The sequence below is a fragment of the Podarcis muralis genome, chromosome 14 (assembly GCF_964188315.1).
Source record: "Podarcis muralis chromosome 14, rPodMur119.hap1.1, whole genome shotgun sequence".
NCBI classification, from domain to species: domain Eukaryota; kingdom Metazoa; phylum Chordata; class Lepidosauria; order Squamata; family Lacertidae; genus Podarcis; species Podarcis muralis.
Window position 1 is genome coordinate 21,304,847 of NC_135668.1, and position 26,350 is coordinate 21,331,196.

The 26,350-nt window shown below is 44.0% G+C and overlaps 1 protein-coding gene across 3 annotated transcripts in view; it reads left to right on the forward strand.

Moving 5' to 3' along the window:
- The window catches only part of NTRK3 (neurotrophic receptor tyrosine kinase 3), a 429,804-nt gene extending 403,657 nt beyond the window's left edge, over positions 1-26,147 (forward strand). For 2 of the 3 annotated variants that reach the window (XM_077918932.1, XM_028705834.2), the window contains one exon: positions 1,957-26,147. In XM_077918932.1, the coding sequence (XP_077775058.1) occupies positions 1,957-2,142 (186 nt within the window). In that variant the 3' untranslated portion in view covers positions 2,143-26,147. The remainder of the gene's footprint in view (positions 1-1,956) is intronic. The other variant, XR_013390655.1, reaches the window with a different exon arrangement.
- Positions 26,148-26,350: the final 203 nt, after the last annotated feature.

A 26,350-nucleotide genomic window follows, 5' to 3' on the forward strand; every position in this document is an offset into this window, starting at 1 on the left:
TCTTAATCTCTCTACCCTTTTTTTGCTATTTATATGCAAACATCGGAATGATAACTATCTGTTTGGATGTGTGGCAGTGCCCATTACTATTCAGAAGCAATAAGCTCTGGGGACCACCCTCGCTGGGTTTGGCTGCCTTCAGTGCATTGTTTGAGATCTGCTGCTATTGACAGTGCATGTCAGGTCACTGGGATGCCACTGCAGTGCTGCTTATGAGCTTCAGACAAGGGAGAGGAGGCAGCCAGTAATAACAGCTGCCTGACAAATCCCACCCCAGTTATCTTACCTAGGAGCAAGAATGGCAAGGGAATATAGGAATAAATTCTGGAGAAACAGGTGGCCCCTGTACAATATTGTCAAGAGAATACTTACCTCCCACAAAAGCTAACTCGAGCAGGTTTTCCTTTCTTTTTTTAAATAAACAAAGCAGCAAACTAAAATGCTTCATAAAAACAGTCATAAAGGCAAGGAGAATAAAAATACACGATAAAAAAAATGAAGCTAAAGAAAGAATGAACAGCATAACATTTATTACCTGGCGGGATACAAGTTTCACATTTATAGAAGATATGGCAAGTATTCATAAATGATGCCAGATAAAACCATGTTTGGTAGGAATGTGCTAACCATGAGATAGCCCCCAAGCAGATTCAAATTCTGAGGGGTCCACAATTCCCCTGGCAGCATGTATCTTACGGGTCAGTTTTTCAGCAATGACAATAAACTTTACTTTTTAAAATGGTAAGTCCAAAGAGTAAGAAAAAGTGCTCTTCCATCCTTGAGCTATTATGTAATGAGCAATAGCAGATATAAAATTAATTGTTGGCAAATAGGTTTGGCGTTAGCACCATCAAAAGTGGATAAAAGATGCAACTTAGGGTCCAAAATGACACGTTTGCCAATAATAATGCTAATTCCTGTTACAGCCTGAACTTACAGAACTTGTGCATGTAGTTAAATCCCCTATGCCAGTGTGTTCCTTGTACCCTACAACCTTGCCAGTGTAAGGGAAAGCCAGATATTACAATATGAGCTAGTCAAACCAAGGTTAAAATCCAGCAGAAGCCCACATTCAAAGAATTCTCCCTAAAGTTAGCAGAAACAGATCTGGAAGGGCAAGTGGACCCGACCTTAAGACACTGAAGTTTTGAGGTTCTTTCAGAAAAACCATTGTCATTTTTTGCAGAATATTATTATTGTTGTTGTTTAGTTGTTTAGTCATGCCCGACTCTTCGTGACCCCATGGACCAGAGCACGCCAGGCACTTCTGTCTTCCACTGCCTCCCGCAGTTTGGTCAGAGTCATGCTGGTAGCTTCGAGAACACAGTCCATCTCGTCCTCTATCGTCCCCTTCTCCTTGTGCCCTCCATCTTTCCCAACATCAGGGTCTTTTCCAGGGAGTCTTCTCTTCTCATGAGGTGGCCAAAGTATTGGAGTCTCAGCTTCAGAATCTGTCCTTCCAGTGAGCACTCAGGGCTGATTTCAGTCCATGGGACTCTCAAGAGTCTCCTCCAGCACCATAATTCAAAAGCATAAATTCTTCAGCGATCAGCCTTCTTTATGGCTCTCACTTCCATACATCACTACTGGGAAAACCATAGCTTTAACTATACGGACCTTTGTTGGCAAGGTGATGTCTCTGCTTTTTAAGCTGCTGTCTAGGTTTGTCATTGCTTTTCTCCCAAGAAGCAGGCGTGATCATGGAGCCCAAGAAAGTAAAATCTCCCACTGCCTCCATTTCTTCCCCTTCTATTTGCCAGGAGTTGATGGGACCAGTGGCCATGATCTTCGGTTTTTTCGAAGTAAAAAAAATAAGAATCCCGGAGCAGTTTTGTTTATTGTTGTTAATAATTCTATAATGATTAAATCACACACATGCTCATCCCGGATGGGTAAACTTTAAAAAGATGGTTCAGGGTGTATGTGACTTTTCAGCTCTTCTGTTATGCATTGCAGGTCATCGAGTGCATCACCCAAGGCCGAGTCTTGGAGCGTCCTCGAGTCTGCCCCAAGGAGGTTTACGACATCATGCTGGGCTGCTGGCAGAGGGAACCTCAGCAGCGGCTGAACATCAAGGAAATCTACAAGATCCTTCACGCCCTGGGCAAAGCCACACCAATCTACCTGGACATCCTTGGCTAGCAGCGGTCCCTTTCCTCCAACACCGTTGCTCTGCCCTTCTTCTCCCCCTCCCTACCTCTCCCTTGACCTCAAGCCAACATATTCATATAAACTCAAGTGCCTGCTACACGTACAACACTGAACAAATAAAAAGACAATTACAACTTCAAACAGAAAGGTCCTGACAACCCACCTGTAAAGCAGCTTGGCTTACATATATATATATATCTAGAGATAATATATATAGAGAGAAAGATATATTCACCTCCCACCAGAAGCTGCCATTACAGGAAAATGTAAGGCGTTATAAGAAAAAAGGAGAGAGCGAGGGAGGAAAAAGAACCTACAGTATTAAAAAGAAAAAAGAAAAAGGGAAAACAGGATCTTTTAACTCAAGGTGTGGAACTGTGAATCCTACTGCGCTCTTTTGGTTCCAGTTGCTGGGCGGAGCTCAACCCATTTGGGAATGCTAAGAGATAATCCCGCCAAAAAAAACCCTTAAATTAAATTAAAAACTGGCGAGACTGTGCCTGATCTGTAGCTGCACTTTGTGGGCTCTGTCCCCTGGTGCAGAACTGGCAAAGACTGGGCTCTGATCCAGGGTGATGCCCCCTGGAAGAACTTCCTTTTACTGACCCCCAACCATCTTCGTATTGCCCCCCACCCAGCCCCGACTTCTACTTTCAGCATTTGGGGACAGATGCTGTTCCAAACAAGCCCCAGTTTGCTGATTCTTTCACATGTGTAGACTCTATACAGTTTTGTTTTTTGTTATTGGAACATATACAGTTCGAAAGGATTTCATCACCTACGGGTAAAAAAACAAACAAACCAGAAACAGAAAATAGCCACTAGACCACAAGGAAACAAGAATGGATGTAGTATTCCTGCTCCCCTTATTTACCGGTTTCAGTTTTTTTATACATATATAAAAATAATAGTGAATGAACCAGAGTCCTAGGAATGTTGCCAAGGTCCCGAACAGTCGTCTACGAGAACCATCCAGGGAAAAGGCATATGGGGAGAGGACAGCCTCAGCACAATCCCCTGGATCCCACCACTGGAATAAGCTTCTGTGTGTCCGCACAGATCCAGCATTCACCACCATAACCTCAATGTAGCCGTCGGTTCCAAACAGGGTGGCTTGGAAGCCATGATCTCAGTGGAGGAAGTCTGAGGAAAAGGAAGAGCAACCCATTCATTCATATACAACCCAGCTATATATATGTGTACACACACGCACACAGGCCAAAATCTGTCTATTTCCTTATTGCCCTTCATGCTAATTTATATTGCACATTTCCGTGTACAGAATACTTTGCAATCCTCCCTTCGATCCTATTGTGGTAGGTAATGTCTATCCCTGTTTTGGATACGTTGGAGACCTAAGGCCAACAAAGATGACAGAGAGATACTTGCCTGAAGACCACACAGTGAGTTCATGGTGAAGCACAAAGTTGAATCCAGCTCTCCCCCAGCCAATGTTGAGGTCCACTGTGGGTTACTCTTTTATGTCTCTCTTTTATGTCTTAACTGCAGTGAAGGATAAGTTTCTTCTTTGGAATCTGGCTGAAATACTGATTGGAGGAGCCAAGGGAATACTTATCCTAGCTCAGTTGGTTGCTGCCTCTCCTCTCTCCTTCCCACCCCATCCTGCTTATCTCCTCTCCCTTCCAACTATTGCTTCAGTTTGTTGTCTCTTATATTTCTGCATGCTGGGGCGGGGGGCAGGGGTGGGTTTGGGGGCTGTGTGGCAGTAGAACATGCATCAGCACCACTTGTCTTTTCCAGCTATCCCTTCCAGTTGACATGCTTCTCATGTTGTCGGCCCCCTGGAAAAGGATAGAGGCATTTGCTTTTGAGCTGCTGTGAGCTGAAGAGTAGCTCCACAGGCGGTTTGTTGGGAGGTTTGGGGAGAGATAGGGCAGAAGGTCCTTTGGGAAGGAGGAGGCTCAGTGAACAGCCATGGTGGCTTGCCTTGCATCTCAATGAGACCTGGGCTAGGCAGTGAAGGATTGCCAAGAGGGCACTCTCTGAACACCCCACATTCTGTCAAGGGGAAAGTCCATAGATCAGTGGCAGAGCATGTTTTGCATACAGAAGGTCCCTGATTCAGTTCTGGACATCTCCAGGTAGATCTGGGAGAGACCCATGTCTGAAATCCTGCAAAGTTGCTTCAGAGTAGACAACACTTTGCTAGATGCATCGATGCTATGCAAACTCAGAATCAAGCAGTTCCTTATGTTCCTATGTTCAAATCCCAACCACACAGTCTTTGAGGCATCAAACCTTTCTGGTCGATATATTTCCTATCTAATCAGGACGAGGACATGGCATGCTGTGCAGAAGCCCTTGCCGAGAGGAGGAGGGAAGCATGATATGTCAGCAGGTCTCTGAGCCACCACTGAGCAAATTTCAGTGGTAGAGCTTTTGTTTTGCATGCAGGGGGTCCCAGATTCAATCACTTGCATCTCCAGATAGAATTGGGGACATTCTTGCAGGAAATCTTGAAGTTCCACTGTCCATCAGTGTAGACAGTATTGAGGTTCATAGACAAAAGGTCTGTCTCAGTATAGGATGGCTTCTTATGTTCAAAGCAGATACAAAAGAGTGCAAATGATACAGATTTGTAATGGATTTAATATTCTCAATGTGTTTCATGGTCCCTTTAGCACCTTCCTCTTTCTCAAATCAACACAGTTGTGTCATTTAATCTAGGATGAGTTTGTATGCTTATTGCTGGACCAAAGGGGCTTTAGATTATCCTTCCCATTTTATTATGGATTTTACAGTTATAGCTCTAAGAGATCTGTGCATAACCAGGAGGAGGTCTTGGTGTAAAGTCAGGTCACTTTACAATCTTAATTTCTGGGAAGTCCAGGAAACCACAGAAGGAACAGGAAAGGAGATGGCAATCGCAACAAAGAGCAAATGAAACTTATCCTCATTTTGGCTTTGCTACAAATTTGAAAGTTATTTCCAACTGATTCAGACGAGCCAGTACATTCAGTTCATTCATGAGAAATGTGTTTGAAAACAAACAAACAAACATAGATGTGTTGGCTACCCAGCCAGATGGGTGGGCTATAAATGATGATGATGATGATGATGATGATGATGATTACCCCAAGCTCCTTCAGGAGGAAGGGGATGCTATGGATTCAATAAATGAATACAATTAACATATGGAAAATTTGTTGGCCATCTAAGGTTTATAGCAGGAGTGGGGAGCCTGTGGCCCTTCAGATAACAACATAGGGACTGCAACTCCCATCAACCCCAGCCAGCATGACCAGTGGGCAGGGATGATGGGACTTGTAGTCCAGCAACATCTGGAGGACCATGAGTTCCTCAGCCCTGGTGTAGAAGATGTCATTTCCCACCCTAGAGTCTCACATTTTCCTTTATGGTCTATAATAATCCAGACTGTTCTTTTTCATTCTCAGTTCCACCATCTACGTTCTTCATTACTCACCACCTTTCTGCAGCATTTTTGCAAACTGGAATTATTCCTCCTTGAACATTCCATAGGATATAAAGTATGCTCTTTTTGTATGGTGTTCGTGGAACTGAACTGAGGGTGGTAGTTTAGGGATGAATGGCAGCATGGGTAAGGATGAATGACCCAGGCAGAACGGGAGGCTGCCATTTGCAGGGAGAGATCCTGGAGACAGAGATTCATGCTCTCACCTGGTCCTATGATTAGCCCCACCAAGAGCAGCTGTGATGATAAATAACGAAAAGAACTATCAAACACAAATTGATAGTTTATTTTGAACGAGAGGTTTAGTAAAGATCAAGGTGAAGTAATCCACCATTAATGCATGTCTCCTGTCTCATTCCAAGCCACTCGTGGGGTGTTGGTTAGCAGGAGGGAGCTCTGTTGTGGTTTGATGGGCTGCAGAAGCATCAGTACATTTCTTGTGATCTTTCTGGGGCAGTTTTGCTTCAACTGGAAAGTCTAAGCACTGTTTGACCCACTGGAGAGCTTTTGTTGGAAGTGAAGCTTACGTGAGTCTGGAAAGGTTAAGGGATACCTAAGTACTGAAGAGAGGGATGGCTTCCTGTAATTCAGGGTTTTAATGATGAGATGAGTATTCAGTATGGTGAAGCTCTGCCATTCACTCTATCAGCTGAATGTGTTTCAATTGCTACTCAGCCCAATTGGCAGGTCAGGAGGCCTTTCGGAGCTGTGTAAATCATATCATGTACCATGGACAGCTCCCAGTTCAGGACTAGGGGTAGGTTTCAGTAGGTTTTCATATGCCTGGAATTTCCTGGGCATATCTAGAATACCGTTGTCCAGTTGGAAATCAGGAAAATTTCGGCAGTGCCATTTTTGCCAATTTCCCATAAAAATAGCTCAAGAACTTAGCCCCCCCCCCAAAAAAAAATGCTCATCAACTTTTCCGTCCAGATTTTCACTGTTTGAAATATGGCAACCCTAGTTTCAGTAGTTTGTCCTGCACTTGCCAGCAATTGCCCCTACCTGGGATATAATTCCTCACTGGGCCCTCAACCATTACCCTTGCAGTCACATGTACTGTTGGCTTCCAACAGGTGGCTCGCAGCTAATACTTACCCACTGCAATTTGGGTAAGTCAATTATTTGCTTCTTCCAATTTTGCAACTGGGGGCAGGGAAGACAACATTTATTTCTAGAGCCCCTTCCTCTGTCCAAAACTCAGCACCTACTTATCTCCAAATTTAGGCTGTCCATGGCAAAAGTGTGTGTGTGTGTGTGTGTGTGTGTGTGTGTGTGTGTGTGAGAGAGAGAGAGAGAGAGAGAGAGAGAGAGAGAGAGAGAGAACACACACACACCATATGCCCAGTCACAATTTATTAGCAATGTGGCTAAAGGAAGCTTCTTAAATGCCTGTTTTTGTGAATTTGACACATGCAATCCATTCCTATATTCCAAACAAGAGCCATTCTCTCCTTGCACACCCCCCCCATTATTCTCCTCCAATTAAAATCTAAAATAAAGAACCCCTCTTTCCCACTGGCAGTCAAGAGATTGTATTCAATCCTGGACCTACGCACAATAAACCCACTGAAATGAACGAACTTGTTTATTAACTTCAGCAAGTCAGTCTGCTCTGAGTAGGACTAGCATCGGACACAACGCAAAGGGAGGGAAATTTATTACACCAGGTCTGGCACTGGTGTAAAGCTGTGCCATCAACAGGGACCTGGCTGTAGACTGAAGAGGTATAGGAGGAGCAAGGTATCTCATGTTTGTGAGCTGAATGCAGCCCTTCAAGGCTTTCTGACTGGCCCTCAGGACTCTCCCCAAGCCACCTACCCTTGCCACCCTAAACCCACATTGGCTCTCCTCTCCATCCTCCTGCCATGCTTTTGACTGGTTGGAATGTGCCCTTGAACTCTGATTACTGTACAGAGGTGTAACTTCCATTTGTTTTCAAACCCACGCAAGTGGTTTCTGGAAGGTTTCACAGAAGGAAATGTGGCCCTCAGGCTGGGGGGTGAGGAGAGTTTCTGACCCATGAGGCATAGGATACAGCATTAATGTGCTTCTCTCCTTTGCCATATACACCCCCTCAACATGACTCCATCCTGTTTCAGCCATTCCATCAGCACATCTGTGCTGGTCCTTCACTTTTGGCATATCTGAGCTGTTCTGCTGGTACATGTGCTGTGGCAGTGACATATCTGGTGTCCTGCTGGCCACAGGGCTTCCATCAAGTCCTTTACAGTTTTAGAAACAGAGATATGAAAGCTAAGAGCTAAAGAACCTAGTTTATGAGTGCAACAATGGAATGTCTAGGCACGCTTTTTTATAACAAGAATACAAAGCCGAAAATGAATGAACTGCAGCTAAAACATTGTGTTCATTTTTCACATGGTCTAGTCCTTCCGCTGCCCACCCCCCAATCTTCTTAAGAGGGTCTCTTCTCCAGACTTCAGAGGGTAGCTGGAAGTGGGGAGGCAGAAAAAGTTCCTCCTTTCCTTCCAGCAGTGGCAATTTTAATCTGAAATCTTAGGCGCAGTACTGCACCCAGAGCTCAGAAATTTGCTTTGCACCCTAAGTCATGCTACAATGCTTTGAGGAGCCCATTCATTTAGTATTTGAATCCTGAGTGTCACCGTTGGCAAAAAAAAGAGTAAGAAAATCAAACAATAAATCACCCCTAACATAGTTGCGTGTCCTGGAATTTCTGGGAAATCTGGCCATAATCTTGGGCAAACACTTAGGAGATGGAAAACAAGAAGCCGAGGCTGTAATCAAAGCAGAGGAGATTTTATCCGGGGGAGAAAACAAAATAGGAAAGACGCAGCTCAAATGCCAGCTTTTCTGGTATGAAATGCAAGCTGCAGCAGTAAAGGCTGAGTGATGTTGACTCTACAAGGCCCAGACAACAAAAATACTCAGCAAAAAAGCAACCTATTCTCCCTCCCTCCCTTTTCTTAAAAAAGGCTTCTGGCTGCTATGACCCAAACATTGCCTTTGTGGTTGGGCTTTAGTGATATTGCCGATGGTGAAACATACAGCCCTCAACTCCAGTCTTGGCAGGAGAGAGTTAAGGCGGTATTAATTTTTAAATGCGGATGTCAATCAAATGTAATGTACTTGTCATTCCTTTATACTTGGTATAGCCTATTAAGGATTTACTGGGCAGCTTTATTAAGGCTACATATTTTTATAAAGAAGCCTTACACCCCCTCCCTGTTTTTTGTGCTAACTCAGAGCCATTCTGCAGACAAATAGTCACACACACACACACACACACACACACACACACACACGAAACACGCACATTTTAGGTACCTATTCTGTGAAGACTGCAGCTTGCCCAGTTGCAGACCTCATGTGGCTTAAGCACAATCAGGAGACTCCTGTATAATTAATTGTTTTTTCAACTGTATCACTTCTGATTGCGGGGGATCAATCAAACAGTGGAGACTGGGATGTCAGGGAAAATGGGGCATGGTCTCACTAACCTCAGACAGTTCTTAGGCAGCCCCCACCTGCCTTCCTTCCTACTTACAACCAGCCCCAGAGGCTGCACTGCTGGTCAGCTAAATCTGGTCAGTTAAGTCTCAGTGCTGCCCTATGTAGAACTCAGCAGGGAAGAGGATGGGGATAAAAGCAGAGTTAGTTGGATCTCCCTGCCAATGGCTCTGAATCGGCCTACTGTTGGGGATCCTTCCTTTCTACCCTACCAGTCCCAATGAGCACCCAATGTCTGAATGTACAGTCGTACCTTGGAAGTCGAACGGAATCTGTTTTGGAAGTCCGGCCGACTTCCGAAACATTCAAAAACCAAAGCACGGCTCCTGATTGGCTGCAAGAAGCTCCTGCAGCCAATCAAAAGCCATGGAAGCCCCGTTGGAGGTTCCAAAAGTAGTTCACAAACCAGAACACTCACTTCCGGGTTTGTGGCGTTCGGGAACCAAAATGTTCGAGATCTAAGCTGTTCAAAAACCAAGGTACAACTGTACTACCATTTCTATTTTTAAAAAAGAAAAAAAATCTAAAACTGTTATGTCACAGAGTAAGGTAGGATTGAACTCCTTAAACTGCTAGTGGCAGGGCAGGGAAGAGTTCTTTTCTATGCAAGAAGCAAGAAAACATTCCACCTGGCAGCATATACTTGTAGACTAGTACTAATACTGTTAAAATTACTGTTAACAGTAATATTAATGATGTTTTTAATATTGTATTTTTTAATTGTTGTAAACTATCCTAGGACCTTATAGAGAAGAGTGAATAATAATAATAATAATAATAATAATAATAATAATAATAATAAGGATTAAAAGAAGGATCATAATTGTAAAGTAAAAAATAAATTGCATGACTTTGCTGATCATGTAACTCAACATATATCACCTGCTAGTACTTTGCACCAGGCCTGGGGGCCAAATGTGCTCCTCTGGGGCCTTGCACCTCTTCCCAAGCCACACCTCTTTTCCCCAGGCTACACCCCTCACTGGCACTACTTTGCACTCCAAATGTTTTTGGCTGGTATTTCCTACTTCCATAGATGGAGGACAGAGAGGGGAGTGTAGAAACTAGCCTCTGGTCAAACATAAAAATGTAACATTAATTACTTTTATTTATGCTTTGGCCTCTGGCCCTGCCTGTCAGTTGCATGTGGCCCCCAAAAGGGAATATGGTCCCCAGGTGGAAAACAGTTCCATACCTCTGCTTTTACGTCATTACTCTGACAGCTTAAATTTGAGATAGCTCAGCTGTCAATCAGCCAGTTGAGGTATTCCAGATCTACCTCCGTAAGTTTTTTGCCTAGTGTACAGCCATTACCTTCCACATCAGTTGAATATGTTTTCACTTATAGGAGATCCTAACTGCCCAGTCATCAAGGTGACCTGACTTTTGTAGACGCGTACAGACATTTAAATGTGAAGAGAAGTTGACTGCATCCACCTGCCATTGCAAATAGGACATTGTGCCTTGGATTGGCTTTTCTACATACTGTGCATCTTTTGTGGATAAACCCTTTTCGTATATTTGTTTCATTTTAATGGATTTTTTATTATTGCATATTGAATGTTGGTGTCCTTGTAAATTGCTCTGGGGCTCCTTTTGTGTGAAGCGCTAGATAAATTGAATTAATCTAATGTAGTCGAAATATATGAGGATAAGATGTTTATTTATATAGTATTTAAATACCTTTTTACATATTTTGTTCATTTTTCAATGTTCATTGCAGGTGTGGACCCCAAATCCAGATAACCCCCTCCCCAAAAAAAGAATGTATGAGGATCTGTTCTCTAGGCAGAGCTGTGCGGTTAAGATCGCGTGTAATCAGTGGCGTAGCGTGGGGGGTGCAGGGGGGGCCGGCCGCACCGGGCGCAACATCTGGGGTTAGGGCAAATCCACAGGTTAGGGGGCGCAAATCCACGGGTTAGGGGGCACAAATCCACGGGTTAGGGGGCGCAAATTACTTGCCTTGCCCCGGGTGCTGACAACCCACGCTACGCCACTGCGTGTAATTTCGCTCTTTGTTTTCTGTGAATATTGGAAAGGGCTGTAGCTCAGTTGTAGAGCATCCATTTTCCATATGGAAAGTCCCAGATTTAATTTCTGGCATCTGCTGGGAAGGCTGGGAATATCCCCAGTCTGAATCTTAGGAGAGCCAAAGCCAGACAGTGTAGAAGATACTCAGCTAGATGGACCAGTGGTCTGACTTTGTTTAAGGCAGCTTCCTATGTAAATTCTGCAACCTTTTGCCATGGCCATGGCCACATGCATCCGGTCAGTTCTAGGCAAATATAATTGTATTGCACCGATTCCACTGCATTTTGAATGCAGGCACTAAAACATGGCTCGTCATTTGGTTCTCACAATTCCCACCGGTTCCAGGCTGTCACACTTTCATATGTCTTTCCTTTTTTGCCAATTAATTTTTATTAGTTTTCAAAAAATAAATAAAGAACATCACATCCAATTAATACCATTCAATACAAAATGGACTTCCTACCCTGTTTTGCAGTGTTTCCCTTCTTGCTACATCATACTACATACTTTACTTCCCAATCCTTTACTTAAAATAGTTTAACATTTTATAATTAATTATTTGTTTCCTATATCCTTTTCCACTGGCTGTTCATATTTCAGTTACTGCTTGTACTGTTATATAACTATAACATATTTCAGATAAATCCAATATAATTACTCTTCACATTGCCAAGCTACATGGACATAAGTTTAAAATTATTACAGTGTTCCTTAAAAGAACCTCATCCCCTGGCAACATGCAAATACAAAATTCCACTTGTTTTATTGTTTTTGGTAAAGCCTTTGATCCCCTTCTACAGATTCAACTTCCTTGTTATGCAGATCCTCCGGCATGTACGCCCTGATCCCCTATAAGGAAACAAGACATACCAAAGCAGACATTGCTCATCTAATCAGGTAGATCTGCACTTTGTATTGTAAGGGTGAGGTATCCTAGAATGCTCTTGGTAAGGTCTTTCACATGGGGCTGGTACACCTGGTGCATATTAGGTGGCAAACTGCTCTGATTTAAAGGCTCTTGGGCACCCAGAGCCTAGTGCTTACAAACCCAGGTGCCAACAGCTGGCGAAACAGCAAATATCTGGATGTCAGAGAAGTAGGGGTACCACTGGGAGATGTTTCCAATAGTGATGAGTTGGCTAGGCTGAGTGGGTGTTGGAGGTAAAACTCTATAACAGGCTCTCTTGCCTTGACTCTCTAGGGTCACCTGGTTCCTATAACTAGAAGGATTCCTGTCTGTAGCATTTGTGAGGTTCTGTCTTACAGCCGATGGAACAGGGCAGGAGTGAGAAACTTTTCACCCTCCAGATGTTACTGGACTGCAGCTTCCATCATTCATCCCTGACAATTAGTCATCCTAGCTGGGGCCAATGAATACTGGAGTCCCACAGAACCTGGAGAGACCAGAGGTCCACCTTGCTGAATTACCAAATCTATACCTCTCCCATTGGGTCTCTTCTTCAAGCCCTGTGAGTCCAGCACCACTTTTGTATCCATCACTTCTGGCAGGATGAAGCAATTGATTCCAGATGTCCTTGACTCAGTAAATGCTCTTTATAGTCCCCCCTGATTTTTTTCTATACTTATATCTGACTCGGGACTTTCCCCCCAATGCAAGTTGCAAAAATATTGCTGTTTGCTACGTAGGTAACTTAAAGCCAACACAGGGATAGCAAACATACCACAGAGAACAATTTCACTTTGCCCTCCGGGAGGCAGACTGGGTTACCTGATAGGTCATTTTCATTTCTGCCAACTTCAACGCCCCATTGGCCCCAATTTCAGAGCCATCTTCAGACCAATCAGATGGCCTCCTTTTCATGCTCCCCTTGCTTTTCTATAAACAACTGACCTTAGCATTCTTGGTTGGGGGGGGGGGAGGTGAAGCAAATAAGGCCTGACACCAGCACAGGCAACCCCAATCTTTGCCTGCCATCAGCATGTAGGATCTCCCTGTGGGGTCTAATCTGCCAATGACAACAAAGCAAGTGATCTTATGGCCTAAACAGCAGCAGTTCTTCTGAAGAGGTGTTCCTCCCCCCTCCATCACTGAAGCTACTGGCTTCTTAGCGGGAGCCAACTACAATGCTTCTGAAAGAAATCGGAACAGCAGGAGGGTGGAACAATCTCAAATCTCACTCTCTTGTTCAGGTTCTCTACTCCCTGGGAAGTTGCTGCCTGATGTTTAGATAGTTTAAGGGACACTTTAAAAAAACAAACAGAATAGTCACGTGGTACAGCTTTCAGTGGACTGTATTATAATGGGGTTGGAAGTCATGGATACATATTAAAAGAAATCTCCCTGCACATACAAAACTAGTATGTGAAGTTAGAGAGTTTCACCCCAGTGTTCTTTAGATTTTTTATGTACATTAAAATTTAAACACCAGTAATCAGAATGTTTTGGGACGTGGGTGGCATTGTGGATTAAACCACAGAGCCTAGGACTTGCTGATCAGAAGGTCGGCGGTTCGAATCCCCGCGATGGGGTGAGCTCCCATTGCTCGGTCCCTGCTCCTGCCAACCTAGCAGTTTGAAAGCACGTCAAAAGTGCAAGTAGATAAATAGGTACTGCTCCAGCAGGAAGGTAAACAGCATTTCCGTGCACTGCTCTGGTTCGCCAGAAGTGGCTTAGTCATGCTGGCCACATGACCCGGAAGCTGTACGCCGGCTCCCTTGGCCAATAAAGCGAGATGAACGCTGCAACCCCAGAGTCGGCCACGACTGGACCTAATGGTCAGGGGTCCCTTTACCTTTACCTTTAATCAGAATGTTAATAAAATGATCCCATTAAAACAAGGGGGAAACTGACACAAAATTTGAGTTTGTTATTAGTGGAAAGATTCGTTCTGCTGTCCCTCATTCTCCCCCCCCCCCGCACACAATAGGACTACACTTCAGAACATAAGAGCCTGCCAGTGCAAGCCACTGACCCATCTAATCTAGTATCTGGTTCCCACAGTGGCCAAACAGATCTCTGTGGGAAACTTGCAAGCAGAACCTGGGCACAGGAACACTCTCCCCTCCTGTAGTTTCCAGCAATAGGTATTCAGAAGCATTACTGCCTTTAACTTGTGGAGGTAGAACATAGGCACTGTGGCTAGTAAACACTGATAGCCTTCTCCTCCATGAATTTGCTTAATCCACTTTTGAAACCATCCCAGTTGGTGACCATCTCTGCCCCCGGGTTGGAGTGAGTTCCGCAGTTTAACTATGTGCTATTGTGAACCATGCCCTTCTCTTCTTGTCAAACATCCCGTCTCATGGTGCCTTCTTGCCTGATGATCAGACATCTCAAACCAAGCGAAAGTCTTAATGTGAGGTGAATCCCAAGACCACAAACAGTTTGGACTTCAAACTGCGAGGAAATTGGTGCTGAATGAATCGGCGCGCAAAGCAGAAAACTTTCATTTCCCACAGACAGGATGGAATTGACTGTTATATTAAGACTTCAGAAGGAGCACTACCCTGGAGTAATTTCACCGCTGTCAGGCAGTGTTGACATCTAGATTAACCTCTGTGCAGTGAATTTTACAGCAGAGCTCATTGTGATGCTTTGGTGAGGTGCGTGGGGGGTGAGGGGCGGTCTCTTGCAACTCTTACCTGGAGCCATGGGAGTTCCATTCTCCCAATCCCCCAGAAATTAAAGGTCATGGGAAGTTGTCCCAGGAGTGGGCAAAGCTGACCTTACCCAAGTAAAGTCTCGCTGAATTGACACTGTTTGCTCTGCTGAACTTACAGGCAGTTTGGCTTGTTCCTTCCCTTCCATCCCATTTAATCCCCTCAAGGTGTTGTAAATCAAGATGGTGAAATATTCTTTGCTGCTGACAAGTGCTTCTCACTGTGCATATAAAGAGAACCCAGACGAACATTGCTGAAAGAAGCAGGGCAACCACGGGAGTGACAATTGGCTTATCTCCCTGAGGGTGAAGGACTTCATCTCTGAAAGCTAGTTGATGACTCCAACCTAGGGCTCAAGCTTTTTAAAGTGAAGCAACCTGACTTGAAATCCCTGGGTTGACATACAGTTATCTGTAATTTCCTTGCAGTTTGCTGAATGCTGTGATATGATTTTTAGCTAAAAAAAACCCTCCCATAACAAAATGCATCTAAAATACACATTTTAAGATTAAAATACATACAAAATAAGTGCTTTGTGAGAAAAATTAAATAATGTGAATTTCATGCTTTTAAAAATAAATCACAAATAGATAACAGAAACTTGATGGAACAGTTTTATGAATGAGCATGTGTGAAACTGACATGGAATGAGCTGCCCTACTCTAGTTGTGTGGTATATATTCCTTTATTTCTGTTTCTATTTCTGCCTCCGTCTGCCATACTGCCATACTGGCACTGGCATTGCATATTTTAGAATGCAGTTTCTGCAATGAATATTTTACTTTTCCCCTGCACATTCCATGCATGCTGTTACGTTGGCTTAATAGAACATTATTTTCCCCATTGAAAGGTGCTACAACTGTGACCTTTTGTAAGTAGTATAATTTATATCTAAATTATCATTGGGCAGCACAAGTGCTTTATTGTTAACGCTGCAACAGGTAGCCCCTCATTTTGATTTAGAACCAATGCTTTCCAGGAGCTGCTCTGAAACATTTTCCACCCCCTGTTGAAAAAAGCTCTCCTCTGCACCTTCAATACCATTCCCCTCCCCTCTTTCAGTAGCAGCCTTCAACTTGACAGGGTGGTTCCAGCTAATCAGGGATCACATAGTGCTATGATAACTTTAGGTCAGATTTTATTACATGCTAGTATTGCTGAAGGCAAACTAGGCTGATTTAGAGTAAGGGCAGTGCTTCCTTGACTGGTTGCATGGGTGACATATCCAAGCAACAATGGATGTGAAAGGAAACAAACTTTTTCAGCATGACCCCTAAATATGAACTTTTGTCCCTTCCTGAGCATTCCTAGAAAAATAGACAAAAGGGGGGGGCTGCCTTTTGCTGCTTATTAAAATTTTTGTGAAACACACCCTTTCCCTTTTCTTCTTAGAAAAGGAAGAATAATTCTGTTAATTATTACCCATAATTACAGAATGGGCCAACTTATTGTGCCTGTGTTCTCCACTTTTCCCCATAGGTTCAGAGCTAATGTTCTCATGACTCCTGCTTGTTCAAGGCACCTACCTGCAGTACACAATCTGTGGTTTTTGCCCCAGGAATGGGAATTTGCAGTATGTCTGCACGCCTTCCTCCAACTTAACACTTTTCATGTCCACTTCCCAAGTCACCCTGGTTCTTGCCCTTGGTTGCATGAAGCATTGTCCACAAGCATGAATAGTAATACTTCCTACCCACTTTAATTTGTTCAGCTGAGTTGAATGTGTCTTTCAAAGGGAATACAGAAATGGTACATATTAATTGCAACCCCAGTTTGAACTTGAAACCAGAGCTTCTGGTGCCTTTGCTCACCAACTAAGCTGTACATATGCAAAGTGTGTTGTTAGTAGCAGTCCATTTCCCCCAGTACTGTCCTTCTTCCAAGGAGCTTGAACCAGTGTATATGGTCATACAACCACCACCATTTTATCTTCACCAAAACCCTGAGAGGTGTCTGAAAGCAATTGGCTGGCCTAACAACAGACAGTGAACTTCATAGCTGTGTAAGAATTTGAACTGTGCCCCCTGCAATCCTTATTGAGTATTCTGTCCACTGTACCATAATAGTTGTGGCCCATCTAGTCCAGCATCCTCTTCTGACAGTGGCCAACCAGATGCCTGTGGGAACCCTGTAAGCTGGATAGAAGCATAACAGCACTCTTCCCAGGTGTGATTCCCAGCAGCTGGTATTCAGTACTTTGCTTGCTGACAATTTAAAAAGAACCCCAATGTTTGATTTGATCATTTTTTGAACTTTGGTGAGCGGTAGGAGGTAGAGGTATCTGTAGTGAAATCCCCAACACACACATAAACACACACACACCCCACAGCTCCCTCCTGTTTTAACCAAATTGTACCTTCTATAGCCTCCTAAAATTCTAATAAGAGGGACATCAGATATTGTAAGAGGTTGAGTCCCACTTTCCCTGTCTAGCTGGAGCACTGCCTGTGCCTGGCGTTTTCTGCAAGCCATATCACCTTGAACCATAGAGGAGAAAAGGTTTCACATATAAGCCTACTTCACAGGCTGCAACCCTGGGGTTTTGCAAAGCTGTTGATTCGCCAGTCACCAAAGAACAAAATACCAAACACAAGCTAACAGCCTCATTTAAAAGGTAATCGGCATTGCATTTTCCTGAGACATCTGTGCACTAATGTTCAGCAAATCAGATTTCCTCTCTCCTTGAATTATTGATGCTGTAAAATGTCATAGCACACAAGTTTCCTCCTGCTGAAGCCAATCTATGGGTTTTGGAGTCATTGTAGAGGAGCTGTTATTATTCCCCCACCCCATCCCATTCATTGAAGTCCATGGCTGGCTTTTGTATTCTTTGTGAGTGCAAAGTGGCTTGACCATAAAAAATCTGCCACTGAGTTGTAAGTATTTCTGCTTGAAACCTCTTTTCAGATCCAGCAGTGTTTCCAGGAAATTTAATCTGAGAAATCTCAGGACTCGTTACAAAGAGATAAAAATATGATGGCTCAGATTTAGTTGTACAAATAGCCTTGCTATGCATCTTTTGCCATCTCTAAAGTGCCTTTGCAATGGGTGAGTTTGTAGGATTGATAAATCTGAGAGAGGGAGGGAGGGGGAGAGGAAGGGAGGGAGGGGGAGAGAGAGAGAGCGCTACCTGGAATGACACCAGGGAGAGACTGGACCATCTAGGTCCCATATAGACACCATGCAATCTTTGTTCCTGCATCAAACTGGAATGTGATCTTATTTTCAGGATCTTTTAAAAGTCTCCTTGAGAGTTTCTTGTGGCTCTGAAGTGGGATATAGTGACTATGGTCTGAACTATATATGCACATAATGGAGTGGTAGAACCCTGAAATGGTAGGGTGGAATGTGACCTTTCAGACTAAAGTCATGGAATATCATTTTAAAATGCATAAAGATGGATAGTCGATATAGATACATATAGATAGATGATAGATGATAGATAGATAGATAGATAGATAGCATGGTATAACTTTTGGAACTTCCTCTCATTGCATATCTGACACATACCACCTTTGCAGTCTTTTGGGCACCCATTTAATACATTCCCTTTTCCAATCACCTTTAAAGCGAAACATCCCAAAATGAAATGAAATTATTTATATAAAGGAAAATATTCAATAGGTGCCAACGAGACAGTAGATAGACACCTGCCTGATTATAATGAAAGGGGATTCTAATGGCAGGGAGGGCCAAACTTTTGGCTGCCATTGGGGACGATGGAAATGTCTGTCCCTTTTGCCTTTCTCTGCTGTGGTCAGTTGGGTTTGGTGTTGACAGTCTCAGCAGTTCCCCTTTTGGTAGTTGCTGTTTTCTTTCTGTGAAGCCACCACTATGCAATGCTTACATCTTATAGAAGGGGCTTCCTAGAAAAGTGGGAGGGCCACCATGTATCACACACTGTGGTTGTTATTTGTTGGGTGACCTATTGATTTTCCTATGAGCCTTTCCTTGATATAAAAAGGTAAAGGTAAAGGTACCCCTGCCCGTACGGGCCAGTCTTGCCAGACTCTGGGGTTGTGCGCCCATCTCACTCAAGAGGCCGGGGGCCAGCGCTGTCCGGAGACACTTCCGGGTCACGTGGCCAGCGTGACATCGCTGCTCTGGCGAGCCAGAGCCGCACACGGAAACGCTGTTTACCTTCCCGCTTGTAAGCGGTCCCTATTTATCTACTTGCACCTGGGGGTGCTTTCGAACTGCTAGGTTGGCAGGCGCTGGGACCGAACGACGGGAGCGCACCCCGCCGCAGGGATTCGAACCGCCGACCTTTCGATCGGCAAGCCCTAGGCGCTGAGGCTTTTACCCACAGCGCCACCTGCGTCCCCTTGATATACCTCAGTCTATATTCATCCATTCTAGCTTGCCAATGAAGATGGTTGGGAAAGGCCGTATTGTACTTTCTTCTTCTTCTTCTTCTTCTTCTTCTTCTTCTTCTTCTTCTTCTTCTTCTTCTTCTTCTTCTTCCCTCTAGACTTGGATATATTTATTCATATATTTATTGCATTTGTATCCCACCTTTTTCTCCAAGGAACGCAAGTGTCTCCCACTCCTAATTTAACCACCACAACATCCCTGTGAAGGAGATTTGAACTGAGAAACAAGTCACCCTGTGAGCTTCATGGCTGAGTTGGGGTTTGAACTCTGGTCTCTCCCGGGTCCTAGCCTGACTCTCTAACCATTATATCACACTAACCCATTTAATGATGCAGCCCAAGTCTTTCATGTTGCTCTCATTCTGCTCCCTGGTGTGTGTATCTCCAAGAGTTTCCCAGCTTGTCCTCTTTAGCTGTGTTTTCAGTTTTTATGCTTCCCCTTCCAGCTTTCATTTTATTGCTTCTTCTGATACCACACATTTCAGTTGGCTGTAAACTGATTTTCTTCTGCCTTGCACATTTCTTCCAACCAAAACAACTCTCCTCCTCCACCACAGTTGCCGTCTCAGTCACTCTTCCTCCTTTGTCATTTTAAATTATATTGACTAATGCTAGTTCAGGTATTTATGCATAGGGTCACCTTGCTTCATTGCTTGCCAAGAACAGTCTCACACTTCCTTCTGTATCCTTTCCATCTTCCTATGTCTCTTTTTGTTCCATGCTACGATGTTATCTCTCACTTTGTGGTTGCTCGGTTTCCTTGATGTCTTTATCTGAAGGGCATTTCAACGTCTAAATAAATGATATGCACATGCTGTACTTTATACTTTCCCTTCCTCTCTCAAGACATTCTGATACAGTGGAGCATTTCTAAAGCATCCATGCATAATATGCAAAGCCTCCCATAGTGCCCAAGTAAAGAACGAATGTCATGCTCAAGCCATGCCGTGTGAAAGATGTGCCTAATTAGCACAGCGAGCCTCCCTTGGTTATGGACAATGAATGAGCAAAAAGCCCATTATAGGAGCCCAAACTGGCACTTTCACACGTTAAAGGTCAATTAGTGCTAATGGACAGAACTACCACATAAACCTTTTAGACTTGCAAGTGTTGCTCTAATTTCAAAAAGGGTTTCTTAAAACTGAAGTGATATGTACGGGGGATCATGAAGTCTTCTTCCTTACCCATTTTTACACCCATCAAACCAGTTTACAAAATCACAATTGCAAGACATTGAAGACATCCATACTGTGCAAATAGGAACACACACATATCAGTGCATCTTAGCCAAAACAGGAACACTGGTTGCCTTTTGTAGTGTTTCTGTTCAGGGTTCTATCTGGCTGGCCACACCCCCTTCTAGCATACTCCAGTTTTCCATTTCTCCTCCAATAGATGGCCAGCATTCCTTAGTCACTGAACATGCTGAGCCCTCAATGTGATATTTTGAATGTGTCCCATATGTCCCTCCTTCAATCGTTTTGTACTTCTGCAAACCTTAGCTGATACCTCCCTGTTCTGTGTAGATGATGTTACTTCATCTACATAAGAATCCACACTGAGAGAACGGGTTTGTTATTAGTATATAACAACATGGTACCCCTGCCCCAGCTGTTGTAGGACTACAATTTCCATCATCCGTATGCTGCCTGGGATGGATGGGATTTAAAGTCCAACAACATCTGGACATGTTGCTTTTTAAGATAGTACCATATTATCCTTGTTATATAGGATCGAAGTTCTGGGGTACCTTTCAAAATATGCTTCACAGCCTCCTGATATTCCTTTGCAAGAACCACACATGGTGGCTTGTTACCATTTTACAGACAGTTGACTTGAAGCTAGATCTTCCACAAAGTCCATGTTGCTTAGCAACATTTTCCATGGGAGCAAGCTGGCCATGTCTCTGAGACTGTGAGTGAGGTGTGGAAACAGTCGACTAAGAGTGCTGCTGCTTCTAAAACTTGTAGAGTCCTTGCATCTCCAACAAGTGCCTGCCTAAGGCCAGTAAGGGGGGGGGGAGGGTGTTCATTGGAAGCCAAGCAACCAGATTGTTTCAGTGACCTGCCTGCACCTAGATTTTTGCAACATGGCAAGCACAGCTGCAGGGTGATTCTGTATTCATCGCTGGGAAGACTCCAGCACTGGAAACATCAATTCCAGACAGCTCTGCTTAAAAATGGCCATTGAAGTAAACATTATCAGAGGCAGGCTGTCATGCACCATCTGTGGGTAATGGCTGAGCCTTCGCTCTGTCAGACAGGTTTGTTCTGATCTCAGGTTTCAAAGGCAGCATGTTCCTGAGACCATTTAATTGGGTGCTGGCATGTTCAGCACCACGGACAGTGGTCCCCTGCTTAATTAAATGAAACTACAATCACATTCCATATTTCCTTTGCAAAGGCTCTTAATTGTTGTAAGCACTGGTGGCTGCCTCTCCAGATGTGTATGATTTCTTTAGGTGGTTCATTGTGTGACACTCTTTCACTCTTATTTAACCTTTGCTTGCTTTTGAAAACCAGGGTTCTGTGCGCTAGATCTGTTCTGCACACACAATCAATTGAAAGCAAGAAAGTCCAAATCATCCAAATGGTCCAGTTGAACAGGGTGCTCCATATATTTTGGGAGTGACTTACTTATTCATTATTTCACACTGAAAGCTGGATGCTAGGGACACTTGGCTAGAAAGTTTTAATACAGTGATGCTTTCATTTAAAACAATATGCTTGCATTTCCTGACTAATCAGTACTAAAACCATTTCTATAGCTTTTGACTGCATGCCTATCTAAAAAGAAGATTCATGGGAAACAAAATTCAAACCATGCATAAATATCGTTGTTATTGTTCTGGTGGTAACTTTATATATTGTTTTTGTAGAGGGAAAAACAAGGATGGGAACTGTTGGGTATTAGGACCCTGGTGGGACCCAGCTCCACCAGGGTGACTGGTAAATAGATACTAAAATTTACATAGTTCAAGGAATAGCAGTGAAAGACTTTCACAAAAGCCTGAGACAGCAGCAAGCTAGTTCTCAATGCAAGCTAGTCAAGGAGAAAGCATGTAAATCGGGAGTAGGCAACATGATGCTGTCCAGATGCTGCTGGAATACAACTCCCATAAACTCTGACTACTGACCGTGAAGGGAGGGCTTATGGAAGGTGGAAGGCACCAGGTTGGATAGCCCTGGTGCAAAACAATTGCTAAAGATACTGCAGACCAATTTGTTGCACTGAGGCTCTCACATAGTGGACTGCTCAGGGCCAAATTAGATATGCCACCTTTCATTAATGTCTGCCCTCCTCCCATGAAAAATGGGAAATGCCCTGGGAAGCAGTGTTAAGCCCTCTCCCAGCTTTAACTTTCTGCAATCTATTGCCCCAGACTCTTGGCTCTTAATTATGCTCACTTCCAGTATTGGGACTAGATTGGAGGGGGGAGATTAAGGTGTCATGTGGTGGTATGGGATAGTTAAGTGTCCATCCCATTTTGAAATTAAAAGCAGATCCCCTAACCTATTTATTTCTGTATGGGGCAGAGATGTGATTAAGCAAACATAGGTCCCAGAGTCCTCTCTATCTGACCCTTGGGACTCTCACTTGCCAACACACACCCCTCTCTCCAGGGGACACCTTCATCAACCCTGCCCTATGCCCTCCTTAAGTGCTTCTCTCTGTCTGGAATGTGTGCTTGAACTGTGACAATGCCCCTTGCTTGCCTGGAGAGTTGTATGGGTGTGTAGAGCCCTTTGAGTTTCATGTGGCTGGAATGCAGTCAATAGGGTCACATCCAGTGCTCTGCCCATTTTTACCCCCTGCCCAGAGAAAGTTGTCCATGATCAAATGTGGCTCTTAGCTTGGAAAATGTTTCCCATTCTGCCCCAAGGGAAAGCTGAGTGTGAGGAAGGGGTCAGAGAAGCTGACGGGAGGGTGGACTTGTGTTTCCCTGTGCCTCAGTCCTCCCTTCCAAACTTTTAATCCACAAAGTGTTTTTCCTTCATTAACTTGTGCCCCAAATACAACTATTCCTACAAGATAGATTGGTATCAACCACACCTTTAAATATCAGAAGCTTAAACCGAGGAACAACCACTTGCCAAGGCTCAGTTTTGAGACTTACCCAAGCCCAATACTGTGAGCTGAATGCCTTTAAATCAGCATGTTTCCCTCTGAAACATATCCCTGCTTTATTTTTCCATGTAACCTGCAATTTTAGACTCTATAACTCTGGTAAACCTCTTGTAAGATACAATTTTCAAGGCTCCCTTGTGTTTGCATCCCTAGGAATATAGTTTCAGTGTTAAATGAAGCAAGAACTAGCTAGTTAAAATGATGAAGACTGGCTGGCATTGCTGAAATTATTATTTCAGTGGTCAAAAACGGCTCCTGTGGTCTCGAAGGGATAAGCAAGCTACTTGCATGTCCTCATGGGAAGTAATGAAGAGGATGCATTTACATAAGGCTGGATACCCTAATCCTTCCTCTCATTTTAGGTATGCAAATGTGAAGCTATACCCTGTTATTGGGAGAAACTGAGGTTTTTAAAAAATGAATAGGATAGGATAGGATAGGATAGGATAAGCTTACGCCTGAACATAAATAGTGACCACAGCATCACTTTTCATGTGTTCTGTTTAATTAAAAACATGGGAGTGGCAGCAGAGATTAGCTATCTTTCATGCATGCACACAAAACACCCTTCTTGCTGCCTTCTGGCTCAAGGAAAAGGGTGGCAGCTCAGTGGCACAAATCCAGAAGGTCCCAGGTTCAATCGCAAGACTCTCCAACTTGGACTGGGAAGGTCTACTGTCTGGAACCATGGGCAGCCAGTGCCAGTCAGTGTAGACAATGCTGAGTGAGATGGGTTCTAAAATGTGGAGGGTGACTCCACACATCCAAAAGGGTTTCCTACTGCTGAAGTTCACCTTCCATGAATTGGAAGGCAATGGGGATTATGGGGAGGTGGTATTTTTGTACCAGCTGCGCCACCTCATGGATAATGCCTAAAGATGGCTAGAATATGCTTTGTAGAACTAGTGTTCAAACAAGAAAATAAGCAGATAGATGGCAAGGAAACAGAATGCAACAACCTCCATGCCTAGTATGTCTTCCTGAAATTCGACCACTTGGGACTGAATAACCAGTAAAGCCAGAGAAGGGCTGTAGCTTGGTGGTAGAGCTTCTGTTTTGCATTCAGAAGGTCCTGAGTTCAATTCCCAGCATCCCCAGGTAGGGCTGGGAGAAAACCCTGCCTGAACCCCAGAGAGTTGCTGCTGGCCCATTTGATGTGGAGTTAGATGGACCAGTGGCCTTACTTGTTATTTTTATAATGCACTCTCACACACATGATGCTAAAGTTCCAACCTCTTTGCACATCTTAGTATCAAGATCACCCCACCATCCACTCACCAGATGCTCAGTCTCATTAGTGGATGAGAGGGAGGAATCTCTGCCTCATTCCCACACAAGCCCCCAGGATGGACTTGCCAAGCCCTGAGAAGATGCTCCACAAGAAGGAAGAGGCCAAGAATTGATCAGTTCATTAAATTAAACTGCCACCACCAAATTACAAAGGGTCTTTGGGACATGAAAGCAGAGTCTCTCTGTGTGTGCGGATGGATGCCATTCCATTGATTAATCACCCGCCTCTCCAACTGCCATTTGAGCATTGTTTTGGTTTTGCTAGTGATCAAGAGATGGCGAAGCTGTGGGCTCTTGGCATTAGGGCCTTCGTTTTTGTTCTTTTTGCTTATTTAAAGATTGAACTATTGTAAGTTGCTGTGATTTCAAAAGCACAATTATTTCCTAAAAACAATGAAGTGACTTGGCAGGGTGAGTTCTTATATTTTCAGTGGAGTATAGGGTGCAGGAAGAGGGATTTATGATAAGAAATGCCTGGGAAATTAGAAGGAGCCTTCTGGCTGGCCAAAAGCCTAATAACTACACATTGTGTTAATGAAATGATTAGCAATTACATTGTGGGTTACAACAACAATTAAATATCAGGCATGCTGCCCCGATTGTGAATGGCAGGGAGGGACACATTTAAGCCTTTCTTTTCCCCTCCACTATGATTTTGATAAATAAATAAAAATCCCCCCCAACCCAGTGTGGCAATCAGCAGTGGTTAAAAAAATTCCCTGGTGCCAATAGGAGTCTTCCCTGACTGCCATGCAAAAGGAGGGGAACTTTTATCAAGGTCACAGTTGGGGTTATACCTGCTATATCAGCATGCTGCATGCAGAAAACAACCTCACCCTCGGTGCTCAGTATTCAATGGTTTAAAAACCACAACGCAGTTGCTAATCACATCATTAAGGCCATGTGCATTTAGGCCCCAAGTATCTGTGAAACTCATGAAAACTTGTTAGAGATGAAGGGCTATTGGAAAGAGGCAAATGGGAATGAATGTTTGATGAGAGCTCCAGTGTTGATCTGTTGAATGACAGCCCCAAGATGTGAAAGCTGTGGACTGGATGTCATGATTCACAATGGGTCCTGCCTCTCCTTTGCAGGATGAAGGAAAACTTTGGGGAGAGGCTGCATCTAAGTGGGTAGTGCATCATTTTTGCACATAGAAGGCCCTCAGTTCAGGCCCCAGCATCTCCAGGTATGGCTGGGAATGTCCCCTGAATAGCGATTGCCAGTCAGTGTTGACAGTACAGGGGCAAATTGACTAGTGCAGGGATGTCCAATAGGTCATCACGATCTACTGGTAGATCTCCGCGAGGTTTTGGTAGATTGTGGTTGATCTCTGACTCCCTTTCCTTAGCATCACTAAAACTGACTCCTGCCCCACCGCCTCATCCTGCCCTCCATTGTCATTTGATCTCTGGAAGGGAAGACGGAGCTTTCTCTGTGCTGCTTTTTTCATCCATGCTGATCTTTCTGTGAGTGACTTTACCCCTTTGTCCTTTGCCTTTAACCCATCCCAAAAAGAAGTCCCCCCAAAAAGCTTTCTTTTAACCCCTAAAAAACCGGGGCTGTTCTCCTCCCTAAAACAGTTCAGCAACTTTGAGCTGAACCCCCCCAAAACAGGGGTAGATCACTGCCAGTTTTTAATTCTGAAAGTAGATCACAGTCTCTTGAGAGTTGGCCACCCCTGGACTAGTGGTCTGGTTCAGCAGGCAGCTTCCTGTGTTCCGACTGCTGGATGCATGTTTGAAACATCTCCAGAGCTCACTACATTTTCCAACAAAGTGGAGTACCTTGGCCACTCATGGGCTGTTATCCG